This window comes from Cydia amplana, chromosome 13 (assembly GCF_948474715.1).
Source record: "Cydia amplana chromosome 13, ilCydAmpl1.1, whole genome shotgun sequence".
NCBI classification, from domain to species: domain Eukaryota; kingdom Metazoa; phylum Arthropoda; class Insecta; order Lepidoptera; family Tortricidae; genus Cydia; species Cydia amplana.
In genome coordinates this window covers 8,651,363-8,674,927 of record NC_086081.1, presented here as the reverse complement: position 1 = coordinate 8,674,927, position 23,565 = coordinate 8,651,363, and the positions used below count along the sequence as shown (strand labels likewise).

Here is a 23,565-nt window from a genome sequence, read left to right as displayed (position 1 = left end):
CTTGGAATGGCGAATCAAGCGGCAGTTGTTGTAAAATGAACCTTCGGGTCATGGAATTAAGGTTTATTTTTGAATGGTCATAGTACCAATTCGAGTTGAGACGGCGAATCGAGCGGCAGTTGTTGTAAAAAGAGCCTTCGGGCTACAGTATTAAGGTTTATTTTTGAATGGCCTTAGTAGCAGTGTGATAGCGTTGACTCGGCTCGGCGAGTTGTTCGCCGAGTTAGCTAGTGGTCGAGTTGATTCGAATTGCCCATAGTCTTGATTCGAATTAACTCATCTGTAGGCTGATTCGAATTATTCGAATCAGATAACTCGACTCGCCCATCGCTAGTTGTATGTCTCTGTCGTCGTCGTCACTGTCGCACTTTACCATAGCACTTCACTTTATTTTGATTTTCGTTGAAATAATTACTGTACCCGATAATCCTTCGTCAGTCAATAAAAACTCTGCTCAGTGTTCCGAGTACACAGTGTGCCAGTGCCAAGTGTAACTAAAATGTGCAGTGTAGGACCTGTTCAATCACTCTCGTTTTTCCTCCACAAGCTGCAATCACCGTTGTTTATGCATTGATTTGTTATCGTTATAACTAGCTGAATACCTGACACATTTCTGCGGCCATGGAAGTAAACCCTTTAAACATTTTCTTCGTGAAGTCGGACAGTAAAGGAGATAGGTTGCTGTTCAGATATCCTTACACGTGTGAGAATAGAGATGAAAGTAAGCAGAAGAAATGTGGCCGCCTTAATCCTTATGCAGTTAATTCGGCGGAGGACCTTCTACAGAACCCACAGTCTCAGACATCAAACATTTGCAAGGGTAATATAGCATTTAAAGTATAGAAGGTTACAGTGTTACTTTTACTTGACTCCTTATTAGGAGGGTTATTATTATAACAACTAACACATTCCTGTTTTGTCCGGTATTCCCCAAACTACAGTACACTGTAGTATACATTCATGCTTCCTGTTATAGTTGCATCATTAAAGTAGCATGGTTCTGACCTTCTAAATAATAAACACTGCTTAGTGCTTATATCCATTATTTCATAACATTCATAACATTGAATTTTTTCACTATTTCACTAACTTTTTTTTGCTAACTGTTCTGATTGTGACTAATCACAGAGTAGATACTAGTATTTACAGAGATCTCTCTATATCACAAACCATGTTGTCCCTTCCTACTCCCTTCATGCTTATAATTCCTATTCCTTTCACACTCATACAATTACTCATACAATTGCAACCGCAAACCAATGGAAAGACTTGCATTTTCGTTAACCTTTCTTTCAAAAAGCACATTCACACACTCAGAAAGATAAAAAAGAAATTAACTGTTTTCAGGGCAATTGAGCGGCTTCACCGATGAAATGCTATCTACCCTGTTTGCGGTGAAAGCCGAGCTGTGCAACAGGAAATTTGAACTTAAAGTAAATGATGTGCGGTTTGTGGGGCACCCCACCCTTCTTCCGTACCGGACTAACAAGGATGATACAGCGGCCATGATACTGATTAATATTGTTTTTGCACTTCAAGCATCAGCTAGTCATTCTATTGGTAAGTTACATATCGTCGCTATACTTACTCAACCTCATATCTGCAACAATCATTTGATGGAAATGTCGCTTTTCTTTCATTCGGAATACGGGTGTTTTTGTCATCAAATGAGTGTTGCAGATACGAGGTTGAGTAAGTATAGCGGCGATATGGTAAGGTTAAATTTTAACTTTTTCTTTGTTCATATTGAGATGCCCTTAAATAATGAATGCCCCACTTTCATAAAACTTGCTAACATTATATAATTGAATTTTTATTACTTGATATATTTTAGAGAGTTTAGATCACCATTTTTAAGGTGTGGTGTGCATTGAAAGTATGCCTATAACCTTTAGTGCTTGAACATGTAGACCTAGGCTCTCCTAGTGACTAAATATAGTGTATTCCCATTTGTCCAACTGGAAATTAGAATATATTAAGTCCCCGCACATTTATTTATTGCATTCATATGCATCATTCCCATCTCTCCCCGCATGGCTCTGGTCACATGGGGCTGGTGAATGGGAATATGACTGTATGTCTGAAATGCTGGTTGAAGCACACTAAGTATTTTTTAATAGATTATTAGTTACAGTTATTAATTGGAGTTATATTTTCTTTACACACTGAGCGAAGAATATTAATTTATACTATAAGCTGTGTAATTTATACTATATGACATGTGACATGCATTATTATATGTGACGAATAATAATTATTGGTTTCAGTCAAATGTTACTATGATCTGAGTAAGAGACTGGGTAAAGCACTAAGACATGAGGAAAAAAGATGTTCATATTTAACAGAAGAAATGAAAATTATGGTAAGTTATTTTTATATTTATTTTTTACTTACAATAATTTTAGGAGGTCACAATTATATATGTACATATCAACTACAATAACTAATATATGGTGTTTCTTATAAATAAGCTATTAAAAATTATTTTAATATGTATTATATAGTATGTTCTTGTTGTTTAGAAATTTACATTACCCATAAATATTATCTAATGAAAATCGAAAACAAGGCTGTGTTTACAATTATAGATAACAAACAACATATATTACGCATCCAATTATATACATGATGTACATCATACATACCTACTGATAAAGTCATGATAGTAATAACTGATAGGGGTCAATATCACTCCAGTAGTGGTAGGTTCGCCACACCTCCCACAATATAGGTATATTCAGATTCAGATCGTTTAATACAGTGTAATCATACATGTTAAAAACATGAAAACATAAACATATACACAAACGAATTCAACCTAAAACTATACATATACACACGTATATTCAATGTTTAGTAAATTAACTTTTCTTAATCCAAATATATATTTTTTACATTTGTCTACCACAATAATATTGATGTTTAAACCTTTTCTGAGAACTTATTTTATTTCTCAATATAAAATAAAGGTGTTATTAGCGAAAAAAAGGTGTATACAGGTATATTATAATAATAAATATATTATAGTTAACAAGTTTTCACATACAGGTATTAATTCACATGAATATTACCACACACCTGACTGTATTTAGGACAAACTATTCTACTGCAATGTGGCAGACTTTAAGGCACGACTTTACGAGTCTGTCGGAACTGTTATTTTATTTTCACCTCTTTGTTATGGAATCCTAACACGGGAAGGCCCTCCACGTACTTCAGTCACAGAATATATAATAGTACTAGGTGGCGCGCCCGAGCTAGCTTAGTAACCATGATCTCTAATTACACATAGTTGCTACCCATCCCGCGATCTGCAATTCTGGTTAGCCTGAGACCTCGCGCCTGCGCTCGCGCTCGCGCAGTTGATTAAACTAATCTAATGTGCTCGCGTACTTACTTGTGTAAGTCGCTGCGGGCAAAATAAATAAAAAAATGTCTACCTACCTACATATATATTTTCTTGTGTATATTTTGCAAACACTTAATAAATTGGCACATAATAGGTATTAATATTATATAACTAATAAAAATATACTATTCTTATGAATTGTAATATTCTTATGAGTAATAAAATTATTTAAACCTAGGTACAGAAGATTCACTCTCTAACAAAACGCGTCTATTACGACAGATGTGACCGATGCGTAAGAGCGAGCAGGCGTCCGTTGCGTACCGGTGCGCGGCAACTAGCGCGGCTAGACACCAATATTGGTGTGGGCTGCATGTACTTGTAGATACTTGTAGCGACGCGACGAAATCGCGGAGTGAGCCACGCCTGCTTCAGTAAAGTTCACAGACAAGACATCCTCTAGACTGAGCATAGTAACGCTACCCCCTCTGCCACTTATACGGTAGTTTTACTCCATCTTCGAGTCAATCCCGTGCCGTGATTGGTCCGTGTCTTTGAACGGACCAATCACGGCACGGGATTCGCTCACCTCGTCCCCCCGCACCCCCGTATTTTTGGCAGCATCGGTTTCATGAAATAATTGCTCTAAACTCAGTCTAGAGGATTCCTAGTCTATGAGTAAAGTTACATTCATTTTGGATTTTAGTATTGCAAAGAAGCCATTGTGTTTTCCAGTTAGCAGCTCACGACGAAGTGTCAGCGTTAGATAGCGAAAGTAATTCCGGCGAGAATGACGAAGAGGAAGAGAATTCTCGGCACTCGGTCAGCTCCAACACGTACGCGGACCTGGGGACCGAGTCGCCGCGGTCGGCTTTCCACCTCATACTGCAGCGGAGCTCGCTCGCCAGGGCCATGAAGTCCGTGTTCGAGGAGCTGAGCAGCACGGGTCAGTGGAACTTTATTACCACTAATAATGACGAAGAGGAGGAGAACTCTCGGCACTCGGTCAGCTCCGCCACGTACGCGGACCTGGGGACCGAGTCGCCGCGGTCGGCTTTCCACCTCATACTGCAGCGGAGCTCGCTCGCCAGGGCCATGAAGTCCGTGTTCGAGGAGCTGAGCAGCACGGGTCAGTGGAACTTTATTACCACTAATAATGACGAAGAGGAGGAGAACTCGCGGCACTCGGTCAGCTCCGCCACGTACGCGGACCTGGGGACCGAGTCGCCGCGGTCGGCATTCCACCTCATACTGCAGCGGAGCTCGCTCGCCAGGGCCATGAAGTCCGTGTTCGAGGAGCTGAGCAGCACGGGTCAGTGGAACTTTATTACCACTAATAATGACGAAGAGGAGGAGAACTCTCGGCACTCGGTCAGTTCCAACACGTACGCGGACCTGGGGACCGAGTCGCCGCGGTCGGCTTTCCACCTCATACTGCAGCGGAGCTCGCTCGCCAGGGCCATGAAGTCCGTGTTCGAGGAGCTGAGCAGCACGGGTCAGTGGAACTTTATTACCACTAATAATGACGAAGAGGAGGAGAACTCTCGGCACTCGGTCAGTTCCGCCACGTACGCGGACCTGGGGACCGAGTCGCCGCGGTCGGCATTCCACCTCATACTGCAGCGGAGCTCGCTCGCCAGGGCCATGAAGTCCGTGTTCGAGGAGCTGAGCAGCACGGGTCAGTGGAACTTTATTACCACTAATAATGACGAAGAGGAGGAGAACTCTCGGCACTCGGTCAGCTCCGCCACGTACGCGGACCTGGGGACCGAGTCGCCGCGGTCGGCTTTCCACCTCATACTGCAGCGGAGCTCGCTCGCCAGGGCCATGAAGTCCGTGTTCGAGGAGCTGAGCAGCACGGGTCAGTGGAACTTTATTACCACTAATAATGACGAAGAGGAAGAGAACTCGCGGCACTCGGTCAGTTCCAACACGTACGCGGACCTGGGGACCGAGTCGCCGCGGTCGGCATTCCACCTCATACTGCAGCGGAGCTCGCTCGCCAGGGCCATGAAGTCCGTGTTCGAGGAGCTGAGCAGCACGGGTCAGTGGAACTTTATTACCACTAATAATGACGAAGAGGAGGAGAACTCTCGGCACTCGGTCAGCTCCAACACGTACGCGGACCTGGGGACCGAGTCGCCGCGGTCGGCATTCCACCTCATACTGCAGCGGAGCTCGCTCGCCAGGGCCATGAAGTCCGTGTTCGAGGAGCTGAGCAGCACGGGTCAGTGGAACTTTATTACCACTAATAATGACGAAGAGGAGGAGAACTCTCGGCACTCGGTCAGCTCCAACACGTACGCGGACCTGGGGACCGAGTCGCCGCGGTCGGCATTCCACCTCATACTGCAGCGGAGCTCGCTCGCCAGGGCCATGAAGTCCGTGTTCGAGGAGCTGAGCAGCACGGGTCAGTGGAACTTTATTACCACTAATAATGACGAAGAGGAGGAGAACTCTCGGCACTCGGTCAGCTCCAACACGTACGCGGACCTGGGGACCGAGTCGCCGCGGTCGGCATTCCACCTCATACTGCAGCGGAGCTCGCTCGCCAGGGCCATGAAGTCCGTGTTCGAGGAGCTGAGCAGCACGGGTCAGTGGAACTTTATTACCACTAATAATGACGAAGAGGAGGAGAACTCTCGGCACTCGGTCAGCTCCAACACGTACGCGGACCTGGGGACCGAGTCGCCGCGGTCGGCATTCCACCTCATACTGCAGCGGAGCTCGCTCGCCAGGGCCATGAAGTCCGTGTTCGAGGAGCTGAGCAGCACGGGTCAGTGGAACTTTATTACCACTAATAATGACGAAGAGGAGGAGAACTCTCGGCACTCGGTCAGCTCCGCCACGTACGCGGACCTGGGGACCGAGTCGCCGCGGTCGGCTTTCCACCTCATACTGCAGCGGAGCTCGCTCGCCAGGGCCATGAAGTCCGTGTTCGAGGAGCTGAGCAGCACGGGTCAGTGGAACTTTTTTTTTTTATTTTTTTTTTTTTTAAGTATGAAACAAACGGTCGTACAGAAAATATTGTTACAGTTTCTTCTCTTAATCTAGACCTGTAGTTTCCATTTTTGTTACACATATATTTATAATCAAATAACCGGCCAATCGAAGTTATTACCACTAATAACCGGCCAAGTGCGAGTCGGACTCGCGCACAAAGGGTTCCGTACCATTGCCGACTAAATAACTAGTGCATTGCCGTTTTGTCTACTAAATAACTAGTGTTTAGTTTTAAGTTTATAAAATACATAGGTATGTATGGTAGTCTGTAAGGTATTTGTAATAAAATAAAAAAATAAAATAAAAATAAAATGCATTTAATTCAGACAAACATGGTCCATATTTTGTTAGTACATCTTAATCTAAATTTAATACTTATAGCTAAGGTTAACTTAAAATAAACTTAAATAACTATCTTAGGTACTAAAGATAAATGCAGAGAGGACCAGTGCCTTATCAGGCCACTGTCCCACCTGCCAGCCACGACGGCCAGGAGACTGTGGCGGCTGTCGCGCACCCTGCGGAGCGTCGCGGCGCAGCGCTTGCGCAGTGTCGCGTGGAAACCGTCCACATGAGCATCAGCGAACATGCCGGACGCACTGCAGTACCGAGGCAGCCGCAACAGTACCCTGAACGCGTCATTATATTGTACGCGCATCGCGTTAAAAGCCCTTTGCGTGTATCGAGTCCACAGGCTGCAGGTGTACAGCGATGTACAGAACGCTCGAAATAATGTTATTTTTACTTGCGCTGTACACCGGCTGAACCTGCGAGCTATCATATTGGCCCTCACGGCCAAGGCCCTCCGCTCCCTCTCGATATCAGCGTCATCGCAGAAATCGTCGGTTACCAAGTGCCCAAGGTATTTAAAAGAGGTAACCCTTTTCAGTTGCATGCCATTCAAACAAATGTGTGGGATGTGTGATGGGCACTTGCTTCCCGCTTTGAAGACCATATACTCGCTCTTGCTTACATTATATTTAAGGTTATGCGCTAGGGCATATGACTCACACCTCTCAATAAGCAATCTCAGACCACCGACCGACGGGCTCAACAGTACCATGTCATCGGCATAGCTTATGTTATTGAAGCATACCCTATCTATATGACAGCCCACACGTGTACTGCTGAGCTCGCCGATCAAGGCATCGATATACAAATTGAAAAGTTTAGGTGAGGTCAGTCCCCCCTGCCGCACCCCGCACACCAGACCGTACTCGTCCGACAACACATTACCCCAGCGAACACAATTTCGTTGGCCAGCATACCAACACCTGAATATGCGTGTGAGCTCCTTAGGAAAATGCACTTCATCAAGCTTATTCCAAAGTAAATCATAGTTGACAAGATCGAAGGCTTTGGAAAGATCGAGAAAACACGCATAAACAGGTGTCCTTCTGCGTGTGTAGTACTCTACAGCTTGCTTTAGGCAAATGATGGCACTTTCGGTAGATAAACCGGCTCGAAAGCCGAACTGTGCATCATGTAATTTTATACATTTGTCCAATTGCAAATTGAGCAAGCCGTCGAGCACCCTAGCCACAATTGTTGCTAGAGATATAGGCCTGTAGTTAGCTCTGTTGGATATGTCACCCGTTTTATTTTTGACAATGGGCACAACAATGGTTTTGGTCAAATCAGATGGTAGGTACGAGTGACATATACAAAGGTCAAAAAACATTGCCAATACGCGGGGCAGGTGAGGACCAGCAAACAGCAGATGCTCGATACTTAAATGATCGTGACCGGGCGACTTTCCTCTCTTCATATCCTTTATTATTTTTCTTACGTCATCTGCACTGAAATGGATCTGAAAGTCACTCCCCTCCGATACCCCAATATCGAGCAACTGCCGCCGCCCGTCAACGGGCGAGACAGCGGGTTTAACGTTGAAATGGTCCTTAAATACATTTGCAATCCCCTTGGGATCTGAAATTCCTTCCACGCTTACAGAAAGTCCAGGCCTAGTGTCCAACTTTTTCGTCATTTTCCAAAAATTTCGAAAATCATTTTTCGTGTGATGTGCGGCAAGTAGGTCCATTTTTATTTGCTCTTGATGTTGTTGGACCCATCTAAGTTTAGATTTAAACATTTTACGACTAAGAGTCATAGCATCAAAAACGGACCCACCATTAGGCTTACCACACGACACCCAGTCCTGGAATCTAGCCCTGGCCTCCCTGTGCGCATCGCTTACATGTTTGTTCCACCCTATGACAATCTTTTTTCGGCATCCGGAACCTCCCGTGGCAGCTTTGCTGTGCACAGAAGCTATACATAATGATGATATTAATTTTAAATAAATTTGATCAATTATCTTACAGTGGTCAGAGTTATTTAAACAGCAGCTGCCACAGCAGTCCCTTAAATCGGAAGGAAAATCAATCATTTTTAAAAGTTCACTGCATTTATTGTCATATTTTTCAATTTCATCAGAGGTTCTTTCCCCCCAAGTTACACATTTCCCATTAAATATTGCACAGTTATTACTTTTATACATCTTAGGCTTAACTAAATTAAAATTACATTTAATTACAAGAGGGTAATGATCAGAACAATAGACATCGTAATTAATAAAAACATCAACAATACCGTCCATCCCAGCTGACGTGGTTACGCAATGATCCAACCACCGCTTAGATCCGTGCATTTCACTTAGGTACGTGTGCGCGCTCGAGTCTATGCCCAGTTTAACGATATCAGCACAAATCCAGTCCCGTTCCGCACAAAAACTAAGTAGCTCGTCGCAAAATAGTTCGTATGGGTGCGCATTGAAGTCTCCTAATAAGTAAACTGTTTCCACGCAACTTTCCTTCACTATAGCGTCCATTGTACTGACACATTGTACGAAGTCCGGCAAGTTATCGATACCATTATTCGGCATGTACACGCTAAACACTATTATGTGTTTATCACCCAACGCTATATTGATCGCGCTAATCCTAACGTTATCGCACTGAATAACCGACGTAGACGGAAACATCTTCTTACGCCACAGAAGTGCAGTGCCACCGTACGGCCTGCCGCGCAACATTCCCGCTGTCGTGTCCACCGCTGAGGTCCCGGTGCAGGCAAACTCGTCACTTATGGTGTTTAAATATGCAAGGTCACTTGGTATAAGCCAGTGCTCTTGAATGGCTATTATATCCGCCGTATTGCACAATCTTCTAATATCGTCAATGGATCGTTTAATGCTACGACAATTAAATGAACAGAGTGTAACTTCACTTAATCCCATAATTTAAATTACGTTAATCCCATAATTTAATCCCATAAGTCCCGTAAGTCCCATAATTTAATATGGGCCTTGTCTGATTTAAATTTCTAAATAAATAAATTACGCAAAAAACAGCAAATAAATCACGTTTGTTGTATGGGAGCGCCACTTAAGGGGACGGTATATGACGTTTTCGATTTAGACCTCACTTTGTGCAATCAATTTGTTCAATGAATGATTAATAACTGCATTAAATTATACGTAAATCTGTTCACGAAGAAGCCGTGTACCGGATCTTCACGCCATAATATTTTTTATTTGCTGTAATTCTCTACAAATCAACACTAAAACTGTCCAAAAATCAAAATATGGAGTTCCGTTTGAGCAAGACGCATTACAGTTTTGTCTTTGACAGTAATTGAGTTGTTGTGGGATTTTGAAGGCTAGATAACTAAACTACCAAATTATTATCTACTTATATTTTTACTCACAAATACAACACAGAAATTCAATCCCAAATGTAAACTTTCGTATAATTTCCATACATTGACGACATCACTCAAAACTCTTCTTCGAGTCAGATGGCCGTTGGCCTTGCATCGAAGCAGACGTGTACGTCGTTGTAGCTCGTTTTTGACATTTTTATAGACATTTCATCATATACGCATACGAAAATGTATACCAGTAGATAAATTGTATTTCATACAATAGGGTAAATAAATATAATTACGTCGAGCTCGAGTCAAATTTTAAATGTGAGTTGTTGTTATTTACGGGTCGTAACGGTCGAAAACAGCAGTAAATTATCCTAAAACAATACGATTACAATCGAATTTAAGTAACTTGTTCCTTCAAAACCCGCTTAAAATGAAAAAAAGTTTAAAGACTCGTTTTACTGATTGGGATTGATTTTCATTATGCTGGTATCAATTTTGCGTCATTATAAAAATGTATATGACTTCTGTACGTCAATGACTTTTGATGTCAATTAATTGTAATCTTGTATTTATGTTAGAGAATATTATATGTTCATTTAAATCGAAGTATCGAAGTATCTATTAATACGAAGCGTAATTCGTTTAATACCTAAAGACTTGCAGTGTCTACACCTACTTTGTTGACGTTCGTTCCGTCTATGTATGCGATTACGTAACGTGCTGTTCTGATAATCTTCAAGAATCAAGATAATTAATAACGGCAAGATCAGCATTTAGTACCAGCGAGTTTTGCGGATTTGGAGACCGAGATGAAGCTTACAGGCCAATATCGCTGCGGCCCGGCCTGCTTATTGTTATGTGTATAAATCGAATGTTATATAAATTTACTATAAAAAACAATGTTTTATTTCAATGACATTCTGTGCGTAGAGGTATGTATGTTTCGGTGATTATAAGAATTATGTCCACACAATAATCGTGCAAAGCAGAGACTGCATTATTTCTTTACGGTATAAGCGGTAAGGAAAAACTCATTGGTATCCTGGCTCGTACCAATGAGTTTTTCGGAACTTATGTACGAAATATCATTTGATATTTACCACTAGCTTTTCGGTGAAGGAGGAAACATCGTGAGGAAACCTGCATACTCGTAGTGGATGCATTTGCGAAGAAATTCAAAGCTGTGTGTGAAGTCCCCAATCCGCATTGGGCTAGCGTTGAGATTATTGTCTATACAGGGTGGTCCAAACCTTGACGTCCAAAAATCGTGGGCTATCAGAATGTACCCATGTATGTAGTTTTCAAGTTATGATTTTTTAAGCTTTTAACTTTTCCTATGAAATTCCGGGGTTCCCATACAGAGTGGCTGAAAAATAACTGCATTCCGTTGCCAGGGAGGTGTTGGGATTATACTGAGCAACTTTTATTATTGGACTAACACCGAAATCGCGAAAAAAAAATTGGTTTTTTATACATTTTGGCTAGTCCATTTTCTATGGAAGGGTAATTTTTTTTCGCGGTTTCGGGGTTGGCCCCATTGTAAAAGTTGCTCAGTATAATCCCAAAACCTCCCTGGCAACGGAAATGCAGTTATTTTTTAGCCACTCTGTATGGGAACCCCGGAATTTCATAAGAAAAGTTAAAAGTAAAAAAAAATCATAACTCGATAACTACGAAAAATCGGCTAACATACATGGGGTATATTCTGATAGCCCACGACGTGAGGAATCTAAAAAAAAATTTTTGGACGTCAAGGTTTGGACCACCCTGTATATAGGCTGAATTATTATTATTATTTATAGGCTGTACGGTACCGTTATTATTTATCAATACCGCTTCGTTTTGAAGGTACTATGTGCCTGTACCTGTACCTGTTGAAATATAAAGTACGGTACCGGTATAAAATTGCAGCAGGTACAACTATTTTTTATAGGTGTACAGTCAGCTGCAGAGAAAAGGTACCACCCCTGCATACAATCTTCTATGCAGGGGTGACCTGCAGCTGACTGTACCTAAACCATCACTGACCGAGCGTAGGCGAAGGTCTCCGTTTCAGCTTGGGCAAAAATACTTTCGTTTGTTCGAATGTTCTCCTTTGCATATCACATTTCTCAAATATCTCGAGAAAATTTGTAAGCAGGTTCGGCAGTTGGATATAATTACTCGGTTTCTTTTTTTTTGTAAGTTCTAATAGGCAGAGATTGTCATAAAGGACTTAAGCGACAGTAGGGTCTGTGGTACTTAAGACCATTGTGATTATTAGTAGTGTCCGATCGAAGATTCGGTTTCGGTTTCGGCCAGTTTCGGCCATAAAATCATGTTTCGGCCGTAATTTCGGTTTCGGCCAAAAAACGGCCGAATCTTTCGGCCTGGCCGAAACATACGAAATAGTACTTCGTATTATGAAACTAAACTATGTGACAAAGACCAAAAGTTGGGGAGCAAGTAGGACAACAATATTTATATATACAGAAATTTGTGTTTCGGTCGGACACTAATTATTAGGTACTTACTGATTACGCTGCGCCGCGTGGAACGTGAGGTGCGTTGGGGTAAGTGCATACAAATCATTCAAGAAAAAAATCCCTTTTAAGATCACTCGTGTGTCTGCCCCTAATAGACTAACTCAATTGAAATTTGGTACACATTTGTCACATATGACAAAGAGTCGGTGATCCAAAGATGGACTAGTAACGTAAATAAATGAACTTTTAACTTTGCGGCCATTTTTTGTATCGTGTGATATATCAGATATTAAATTATAAGATATTTACTAATAATAAGCATTGGTCACGTAAATTATTTTTAGATTTTTTTTGCAAGTATGATATAGAACATTATTTCAATTATTTTTAAAATTAAGCCTATCCAAAGGCGACTTGGAAGAAGTGTCATGGGGATTCATTCGTTGGGTGAAAAACAAGTTTTTTTGTCTAATTATCGTTTAAAACTCAATCGATCGGCAATAACGCGGGCACATAAAACAAAAAACTTCTTTTTTCACGCATAAAACTCCTTAAACCTAATAAGAGCTAAACAAAAACAAGTGCGAGTCGGACTCGCATTCCAAGGGTTCCGTATATTAAGTCCGTCTCACGCTTGACTGCACATTTCTTATAGATTTTCCTGACATATATAGGTAAAGAACTACTTTGTGTATTTTTTTCAAAATTTTAGATCCAGTAGTTTCGGAGAAGGTGGGCGGAGAATGATCATTTTTTGCCTATTTTCATGAATAACTGCTGAACTATTAATCCTAAAATTATTAAAAAAAAATTATTTGAGATTCTTACAATGAGCTCTTTTATTTGATATGTAACACTATATAGTTTAAAAAACATTATTTTTTAATTTTTTCATTTACCCCCCCCCCCCCCCCTCCCCAAAATGGCTGCCGTATTTCAAATTCTCTAAAATAAATTTTATTTACGTTACACGTCCATCTTTGGGTCACAAATTTATATTAGTGTGCCAAATTTACATATGTGTGCCAAATTTCAACTGAATTGGTCCAGTAGTTTTGGAGAAAATAGACTGTGACAGACGGACGGACAGACAGACAGACGCACGAAGAATTATATGTATATGCACTTACCCCAACGCACCTCTCGTTCTACGCTGCGCGGGGTTCATTGCCGCTCCTACCGCCGTAAGTGTAAGTACAACTACATCATCAAGGCTACGATCGAAGATAATCAGTTCAGCACTGAAATAATAGCGGTGGAATGCCAGTATAATATTTAATTATTTATTTTAATTTTATAAATTTAATAGCAAAATAAATAGCGAATATACGATACTCGTACAAGTAAATCTGTAAAGATCTTAGGGGTACATCAGCCGACATATATTATTAAATTTTATTTTGTCCGCCTTAAATAAATTTCCACCCTGCCGAAACTTTATTTATTTAAATTTCTAATTGAATTGATTTTTCGCCTTATGAATAACCGTATAGAGTAGTAAATAACATTTTACATCTGACTTAATGACATCTGGGTTTACTCGGTTTAACTTTACAAAACGCGTATCTCGACAAAGCCGTAATATGCAGACAATAGTTAACAATCAAATGAATTAAATTAGAATTTAAATACGTCACGTGTGACATGAACAGACAAGGAGAGCAAGATTTAATGTATTGTTTCTCTTTCTTCTTTCAATGGAACGTTTTTACAGTTTCTGTTCCTCAAAAGAGGTCAGTGGTTATCACTAAACTCAAAACGCTATCTTAAAAAAACTTGATGGGTCAATGACCTGTCCCAGTAAAGTGAGGTAGTGTGCGTGAAGTGCGCTTGTGTGTGAAATGGGGTAAATTGACAAAATCTGAAAATTTACCCACCTCTACTGTCGCCTTAAATATTTGCATGGCATGACTTAATAGGGTAAAAATAATTCTGTACAGTTGTTACATTATATATTTAAATTGCAACGCCGCAACATGTCGTGTGCCCAGTACTGTTTGCAACCATGGGCGCTGTCATTTAAATATGGACTATAACTACTGTACAGAAGGTTTGATTCTCTTTGACTTTTTAGGAAGACGTGACGTATACATATCACTAGATGGCGCAAAGAATATCAACACGATTTACTAATTAAGTAATCTGAAACTACTTTTTGTTGTTATATCAACAAATAATAACAAATGGGGCATTATCTATGAAAAGGGACCTTATTGTCGATGGCGCTTACGCCGCACAGCGTCGCGCGGCATTGTATTTATATCGATGTATCGTTAAAAATGGCGTAACCGCCATCGACAATACGGTCCCTTTTCATAGATAACGTCACAAATATTCTCTTTTGCTACCAGGTCTAGTCCAAGTACGGATAAACAAGTGGGTTCTCCTATCCTTCTGTTTGCCCCACAAGGCCCACCAAATCCACAACAGAGGGCTCATCATAGAGCCAGAAACCATAGACAAATGTTTGCAGAAACTAAAGCCATATCACGGGATGCTTCTTATGGTAAACCCGAATGATCTACTGGCATCAATACCTCTGGATGGAAGCCCGGCTTTGCTGAGGCTTATAAAGCTGTATAGCCCTTTAAAAAGTCTGCAGACTATTGCTATTGAAGCGGACTTGAGTCTCACACAGGTAAACTTTACTATATTCATGATTATTATTTTTCGCTGAACACACTTTTTGTTTTTGAAACACTAGATTAAGGATTGGTTGCACCAAACTTTAGTCATCGTTAAAGAGTTCGCTAAATTTTATTGTATCGATAGTTTCATAGTAGGTAAAGCGCCGGGGCGCGCCGGCCCACGTTGATCAGTCTGTCAAGTGTGGATGGTGCAACTAGTCCTAAGAAAGAATATCCATATACAGAATGGCGATGCGAACGTAGTTGTGAAGCGAAAGCCCTAGTTGAGTTATCGTTCTTAGAATAATCGAGTGAAATAGCGATTATTGCAGTAGGATGCTTATCTAGAATGGCTATGTTTAACCCTTTGACCACCAAAGATGTCAACTGACGTGCGCAGCTACAGCTCAATATCAACCTTCGCGCATTGCGACAAGGTTTACGATGACGCGCCGCACACAATAGACGTAGCGTTCAAAGGGTTAAACAGCTTTACTACTGCTCGTTCTAGGCCTTATATCTCCAAGCCTCATTACTTTTCTAGGTTTTCCAGCTGACCGGTCACTTAGTGTACTGGGCTAAAGCAACCGTCATATATCCGCTATGCGAAGGAAACGTGTACGTTGTGGCACCCTGTGCCAACGTTCACATACATTCGCCGCTGGTCGAAGAGTTTTCGAAAGAGTTCCCCGGCCTGTGCCTGCTGCAGGTATGTCTCTCGTCGGATCTCGTACCTTATTTAGGCCACGAAGCGTGCTGAGTGGCCTAAATAAGGTCCACTAAAAAGCTCTCTATTATATCACAATTGTATTAAATATTACAGTTCGTTTTTTTAACATTAGAAAAAAGGTAAACATCCCGTTTTTGAAAAACATTTATAATAAGTCACGGCAAATATGTAACAATTATGAACGATTATTTAGCTTAGCTTTCATAAGCACACTTAGTTTTCACACGCAAACACACACACACACACACTCACACACACACACACACACACACACACACACTCACACACACATAATAATTAAGTATATAATTAATTTATACTAAATAAATTGTAAATTAGATATGGAAGAGCGGTGCCTCCCAGCACAGGTTATTTTGTGAATAACTTACAGGGAGACATCAGCCATTTTTAAAAATATGTAATGGTTTTTAATGAAATAAAGAATTTTGATTTTTTTTTTATAAGTATAGTTGCTGATTTTTTTAAAGCGTTTTTTAATTAAAAGACATATCAACGTAGTCTTTTTCTTAATGCTCCCTCCCTTATTGCACAATGTGCTATGACGCTTACTCAATGTTTCATTGCATTTACCTTAAAAACTTATGTGCACAAGTTATTTACGTACAATGATAAGATCATCTTGTATCACTTATTATTTGTAAGCAGTTATGAGCTAAATGATGCTAAATAAAGTTATTTTATTTTATTTTTATTTTAATGTAATATTTCAGATGCTAAGCGAGTTTTCGCTCCCCGCGCCGCTGTGGTACATATCGCGTGGCGGCGGCGGCGGCGGCGGCCAGCGGCTCGGCCGCGTGGTGGCGTGGCTGCTGCGGCGGCGCTTACTGCTCCAACTGCACACATACGTGCAGTTCAACTCGCCGCACTGGGGGCCCCACACCACCCCAGGTATAGTTTGTAGCAGGGATCGGATACCGGTATTTTTTGTATGGGAACGGAAACGGTATTTTTTCGTTCTTTGCTAATTACTTCATTTCTAATTGGGCAATCTAATAATACGAAGTCGTAACCTAAAAACACAACTGAGTCCTACATTTCGAGTATAAAATAATTCAAAAAATATGGTTATTTCTAGGTTTTTGCAAAAAACCGGTTCCGATCCCTGGTTTGTAGCTTTCTAATAGACCCCGAAGGCTAATCCTATTGTCTATTGTTAAGAAAAACCGCTCGTGCCACAACCACCTGCATAAAAAATCGGTACTTCGGTTACTGAGTGCCGGCGAGTAGAACGCTACAGAACCAGTCTAAAATGTGTCATCGAGATGCGTAACAAAGGCGCGTTATCGGAGAGCGCACCTACACTGGTTTGTTGAGCGTTGGACTAGCCCGCGCTCAGGTGCCAAATAGAATAATTAGGACCCTTTTTGCAGGTAAGTAGCACGTGCGGTTTTACTGAACAATAGACAATAGGATAAGCCTTCGGGGTCTACTAGAAAGCTACAAACTATACCAACTTGTCTTTTCAATAGGGCAGTGGTTCCTAACCTTTTCAGTCCGGTCACCCCTATAACTAGGGAATGGTGATAAAAATAAAACGTGTACGTTTGTTGTATCGTTAGTTTTTTTGTAGTTAGGTTAGCTTATTTACCCCCGTAAAATACCAGTTTTACCCCCACGGGGGTAATTACCCCCAGGTTAGGAACCATTGCAATAGGGTATATTTTTTAATGTGACTAATCCCGTCCGCGAAAATGGTCTTAAGACCTAAATTTCAAATTAAGGCCCCTGTCTGAGCGCAGCTCGCTGAGCGTTGAGCGGATGGCCGAGCGTTGAGCGGATGGCCGAGCGTGCCCGGGATCGCGGATACAATTGTCTTTAAATTGTTACGTTTAATTCGTTTCAACAAAAACGAGTGATCAATTACCTATGTAGGTCTATCACCGCAATCTTCCGAATACGAGTATCGTCCACCCGACGAGCTTGCCAGACGATTCTTTCATCCGAAAGCGGCCCCCATTCTGTTAACATTTGTCTTTATATCTTATACTAGCGACCCGCCCTGGCTTCGCACGGGTTAACAAATTATACATAAACCTTCCCCTTAAATCACTCTATCTATTACCTAAACAAAACCGCATCAAAATCCGTTGCGTAGTTTTAAAAATCTAAGCATACATACATACAGACAGACAGCGGGAAGCGACTTTGTTTTATACTATGTAGTGATATGTGATGTTGTTGGTTGACTGGTAGAGAATGCCTCAAGGCGTTAAGTCCGCCATTTGTACTCTTAAGTTTAATTTAAATAAATCATTCCAGATGGCAAAGAGTATTTCTGCGAGAAGCACGACGGCTACAACAGATCCTGCAGCGTTTCCTTCTCATCACTAAACCAGATGCAGCTGAATGTCCCCGAGCCAGTCGAGCCGAGGGTCAGCTCCAGCACTTTCCCCGACTCCGATGAAGACTATCCCACAGAAAACAACCTTAACCAAACAGACTTCTCACACACGAAACCAATTGTCATAGAATCCGATCACACAAAATTTGGGTTCAGCGAAGCGGATTCTGCCAACCACAGCTTCGATGACGGTGTAGATGTTGTGGACGGTCTGATAAAAACAAACGGAGAACACGAGAAAGATAAGAAGACACAAGGAAATTCTGTGGACAGCGGGATATCTAACAACGGTGTTACTGAAGGTGTTATCGAACCTAAATTAACATCAAGATTATCGAACCTGTCTTTGAAAGACACTGAGAGCGCTTTAAACACAAGTAGCGACGAGGACAGGTTCGAAAGCGACCATGATGTGTCCCCGAGGTTGAAGAACGTTAACGGGTACACGAATGGTGTGGAAAAAAAGAATGGGGTATCGCTGAACCTGAAATTACAGAGTGAAATGAGGTAATTTTGACAGCTGGCGACTATTTCACCAACTTGATAATTGACTTTAGTCTAAAGTCAATTATAAAGTCGGTCTAAAGTTTAGACCGTCCATTTTTGGGTGGCTAAGTGACGCGTCATAGTTTGCCGAATTGTCAAATTCAGGCGTCAATTGTCAGCGTGGTGAAACATGGCGCCTGTTGGAGCATTCGTTTTGATTGAAACATTAGTTAACCCCTCAACTGCCTTGTCCCGTATCCGTCCCAGACAATTTGGACTGTAATGAACAGTTAAAAGGTTATTAATTCTGTAGCAAATTTTTAACACTGGCGTTCGAGGGGTTAAGTCATCATCACCAACCATTTCTGTCATTACAAAAAGATGTCAATGAAAAATTAAGGGGCACATGAGTATGAATGATAATTATCACTTTTATTTTTAATGTAGTAGTTAATGACTCCTTGGTAATGTTTAGATTACTTATTTATTGCGTCTTTTGTTGTCGCATTTGAAATAATCACACCCGTAAGTCCACCTAAGCAAACGATGAAAAAACGGTGTCTTATTCACTCGTATCGCATTTGTCATTCATTTTTTTATTAGTCCTTTTCGCTATCCGTCATGTATCCGTCCTGTTTCCTCAAGTACGCATTGATACAATTTTGTAAATTGTCTCTTAACACATTCATTGCAACATTTGCAACCCAGCCAAACAAGACATCCGCGCCAGGCCACAAAAATTTCGTCATATAAAGCTGTAGTACCGCGATCCCGACTACCGGGTTGTCCGGCCTGGGAACGAAATCGTAAAATACCCGATAGTCGGGTTTTCGGCACTGAATGTGTTAAAATCCTTGGTCTCATTTCATACTGTAGTTTATGTTGCGAAACCAATATCAAACACCAAATAGGCTACATGACTAATTTTCATTTATGGTGTCATTTGATCGGGTTTGTTTTTAGGATCAAATGTCTATATGGGACCCATTGCGTTAAAGCAAAACAAAAGTCAGAAATTATAGTCAAAGTCCGACAGTCGCTCTTCACTCGCGAAACGCCTCTCACAAAAGGATAAGTGAACGTGACGTCAAGGTCACTGAGATCCCATCTTGTAGTATGGAAAAAACAAGCAAATTGCGTTTTTGTCCGTGAAATATTGCGTTTATGTATATTCGCTAGGTGCACGACTGGTGCTGCCCTCATTTTGGCGGACTTTCTACGTTAAATCTTATGGAGTAAAATTAGTTCAAGCGGCTGCCGCTAGTACTAATGGCGGACATTCCATAAGATTACCTGTGTTTGTGACGATCAGCGCCACTTCCCCCTCCACCGACTTCGCACCTTGCCAATAGTTGCTATACAATATTTTTTTGGATAAAATGTAAGGATTCGAATGGTACCCTTACTTTTATCATTTCTGGAAGTTAAAAAAAACTTAAATTTTGAAACTTTCAGGTCCTGTATTTCTATAACATTTCCGAATTTTATTTTAATATCCACATAATTGAGATAAATTGCTCATTTGCTATCTATTTTTAACCGACTTCCAAATCTCAAAGAAGGAGGTTATCAATTCGGTTATGTTTTTTTTTTACTAGATTTTGTTATAAAATTCAACGTGTGTCTTCATCCCTATTAAATTATTCTGAAACAGTTTTCAGCCGCCGACAGTTTGGAGCGTCCCAGCCAGCTGTGACGTGGTCGACGCTTGCCGGATACCCACGGACCCGCCCAGCACCGAGTCTCTATTAGACACGTTCACCCCTGAGGAACGTGCTGCGTTAGCTGACATACCCGCCTCTAAACACACCGATGATCTGTTGCTACTGGCACAGTTACACAAGAAAGGTAACTGTCAGATACTAAAGTTTATCACTCTTCGTTTCGACTGGGTCGATTTGCCGGATACCCACCGCCGCCCAGCACCGAGTCTCTACTAGACACGTTCACCCCTGAGGAACGTGCTGCGTTAGCTGACATACCCGCCTCTAAACACACCGATGATCTGTTGCTACTGGCACAGTTACACAAGAAAGGTAACTGTTAGATACTCACTAAAGTTTATCACTCTTCGTTTCGACTGGGTCGAGTTGCCGGATACCCACCGCCGCCCAGCACCGAGTCTCTATTAGACACGTTCACCCCTGAGGAACGTGCTGCGTTAGCTGACATACCCGCCTCTAAACACACCGATGATCTGTTACTACTGGCACAGTTACACAAGAAAGGTAACTGTCAGATACTCACTAAAGTTTATCACTCTTCGTTTCGAATGGGTCGAGTTGCCGGATACCCACCGCCGCCCAGCACCGAGTCTCTACTAGACACGTTCACCCCTGAGGAACGTGCTGCGTTAGCTGACATACCCGCCTCCAAACACACCGATGATCTGTTGCTACTGGCACAGTTACACAAGAAAGGTAACTGTCAGATACTAAAGTTTATCACTCTTCGTTTCGACTGGGTCGATTTGCCGGATACCCACCGCCGCCCAGCACCGAGTCTCTACTAGACACGTTCACCCCTGAGGAACGTGCTGCGTTAGCTGACATACCCGCCTCTAAACACACCGATGATCTGTTGCTACTGGCACAGTTACACAAGAAAGGTAACTGTTAGATACTCACTAAAGTTTATCACTCTTCGTTTCGACTGGGTCGAGTTGCCGGATACCCACCGCCGCCCAGCACCGAGTCTCTATTAGACACGTTCACCCCTGAGGAACGTGCTGCGTTAGCTGACATACCCGCCTCTAAACACACCGATGATCTGTTACTACTGGCACAGTTACACAAGAAAGGTACCCTTATAATCACTAAGTTTTTATCACATAATTATCTTCCGTCTCGACCTGGTAGACTCTTATCGGATACCCACGGAAAAATGCAGAACAGTTTAAAGTGTAATGCAATGATACACTAAGGTTTCTGATATCTACTTAATCAACTTAACTTTTTTATTCTTCTAAGGCCCAAGGTCCTACCTATAGTACCTATTCAGTTCGATGTAATTTAAACCGTGTTTAATTGGAACAGACTCGCTTTTGCTTTGTTTCCTTCAATCAACAACGCAAAATCAACTCTATTTCCTACAGTTTAGGTCCAAATTTCAGTGGCAAATATTAGATGTTTCGTTTACGGCTGGGCCTTAGGAGGATATAACAATTGACTATTTTGTTACAGCAGCCATACTCTAAGTGTGTTCCGCGGAACCCTAGGGATCCGCGACACCCCTGCAGGGGTTCCGCAAGAATTTAGAACACTATGCTTTAGTCGCCTCGAAAAATTTTACTATGCCGCCACCGTAGGGTTCCATCAAGTATTTCGCTTTCCAAAAGGGTTCCATCAAGTATTTCGCTTTCCAAAAGGGTTCCATCAAGTATTTCGCTTTCCAAAAGGGTTCCATCAAGTATTTCGCTTTCCAAAAGGGTTCCGTCAAAAAAAAGATTGAGAACCGCTGTGTTACAGGCTACCTACGCGGCGAGCAGCATCTCGAAGAGATAATGTTCATGGAGAACGTGACGCGATCACAGCTGATGCAACTACTCGACAAGTTCAAGGATGTGCTCATCACCTTCGAAACTGAGGACCCTGCCGTCGCCATGCTATATCCATACCAATAATACCACATACATATTTATATCATACAATTTGAGCTCTAAGTATGTACAGGTATAGCCCAAGCCACAGAATAAACAATAGTACTAGGTACAGAAGACTTACTCTCTAAAAAACGCGTCTGTTACGATCAGCACAGATATGGCCGCTAGGTGGCGACAACGCCACGCGCGGCTTATGGCTAGCCACCAAAATTGGTGTGGTACGGATGTGCTTTTAGCTACTTGTAGCTTGTACGAAATCGCGGAGTGAGCCACGCCTGTTCAAGCAACCAAAAAACATACGGATAAATTATACTCTGGCACACCCACTTTGTCAGTAGAAAGAGGCGGCAAATTAAAAAAATGTAGGCGCGAAAGGTTGCTCCCATTTAAAAAAAATCGCGCATGTTTCTACTGACTATGCCTTTGCAATTGCCCTTCTGCCGCCATACTATATTGGTAGGGACCAATAATACTTATTTTTTACCACTAGCTTCTAAACGAGTTTGAAACGCATTGCAATTTGAACTCTAAGTATGTACAGACAGAGTTCAAGTAACCAAAAGTCATTCAGAAATACATACATGATCCTGCCAATAGTATATCTCTACCAATAATACCCATTTTTACCATCGTCTCTGGAGTAGAATGCATTTAAATTTGAACTCTAAATATATATAGGTAGAGTCCAAGCAAACAAAAAAGGTTCCTTTGAAACTGAATACTATATGGAATGCATGGCATTGATATAATTCGAAGCTAAATGAAGTATATTTTACATATTCTAAAGCTGTATGTAAAAGCGGTTGTCTAAAGCCAAGTGTGTGAGTTTGTTAGCACGAATGAAAATATTGATGATATTTAAATTAACTGCATAACCTAACACTTGTCACGGAATGACTGATATTAACTTTGTTAAAATATTTAACACTATTTAGATATTGATGTGTTTTCTGATCTTGTTTCAGATATGTTAAGTTTTTAGTACTCATTTAGATATTTAGTTGATCTAAATGTAGGTATTATCATGTTTTTGTAACACCTATATCATATCTGAACACGCCTTTAGAGCGGTTTCGCATTATCCATATGATATAAGAATGTTGTTCTCATGCTTTGCTCGATTGGCTATAGGTGTTTGTGTAAGTAGTCCACAAGTAAATTCAAAATTGTCAAGCTTTATTTATTAATGTAGTTAGGACTATATCCAATTTGGCGTGAAAGCTAAATCGATAGTCCGAGTCGCAATGTTACCCACTAAGAAATACAAGAAATATTTTTTAGAACATTG

General features: G+C 41.4%; 1 protein-coding gene across 1 annotated transcript; it reads left to right on the top strand.

Moving 5' to 3' along the window:
• The first annotated feature begins 393 nt into the window (after positions 1-393).
• LOC134653490 (GATOR complex protein NPRL3) lies at positions 394-22,367 on the top strand. Its single transcript, XM_063508860.1, has 10 exons — positions 394-820; positions 1,348-1,560; positions 2,268-2,362; positions 4,085-4,295; positions 14,823-15,109; positions 15,643-15,807; positions 16,560-16,737; positions 18,109-18,697; positions 20,331-20,524; positions 22,144-22,367. The coding sequence occupies exons 1-10, from the start codon at positions 622-624 to the stop codon at positions 22,296-22,298; spliced, it is 2,286 nt and encodes a 761-aa protein (XP_063364930.1). The 5' UTR covers positions 394-621; the 3' UTR covers positions 22,299-22,367.
• Positions 22,368-23,565: the final 1,198 nt, after the last annotated feature.

Excerpts from the sequence above, each read along its gene's own strand:
- LOC134653490 (XM_063508860.1), top strand. The coding sequence starts at position 622 with ATGGAAGTAAACCCTTTAAACATTTTCTTCGTGAAGTCGGACAGTAAA. Across the intron at positions 821-1,347 it reads GACATCAAACATTTGCAAGG|GGCAATTGAGCGGCTTCACC; the intron begins GTAATATAGCAT and ends AACTGTTTTCAG. Across the intron at positions 15,808-16,559 it reads CCGGCCTGTGCCTGCTGCAG|ATGCTAAGCGAGTTTTCGCT; the intron begins GTATGTCTCTCG and ends GTAATATTTCAG.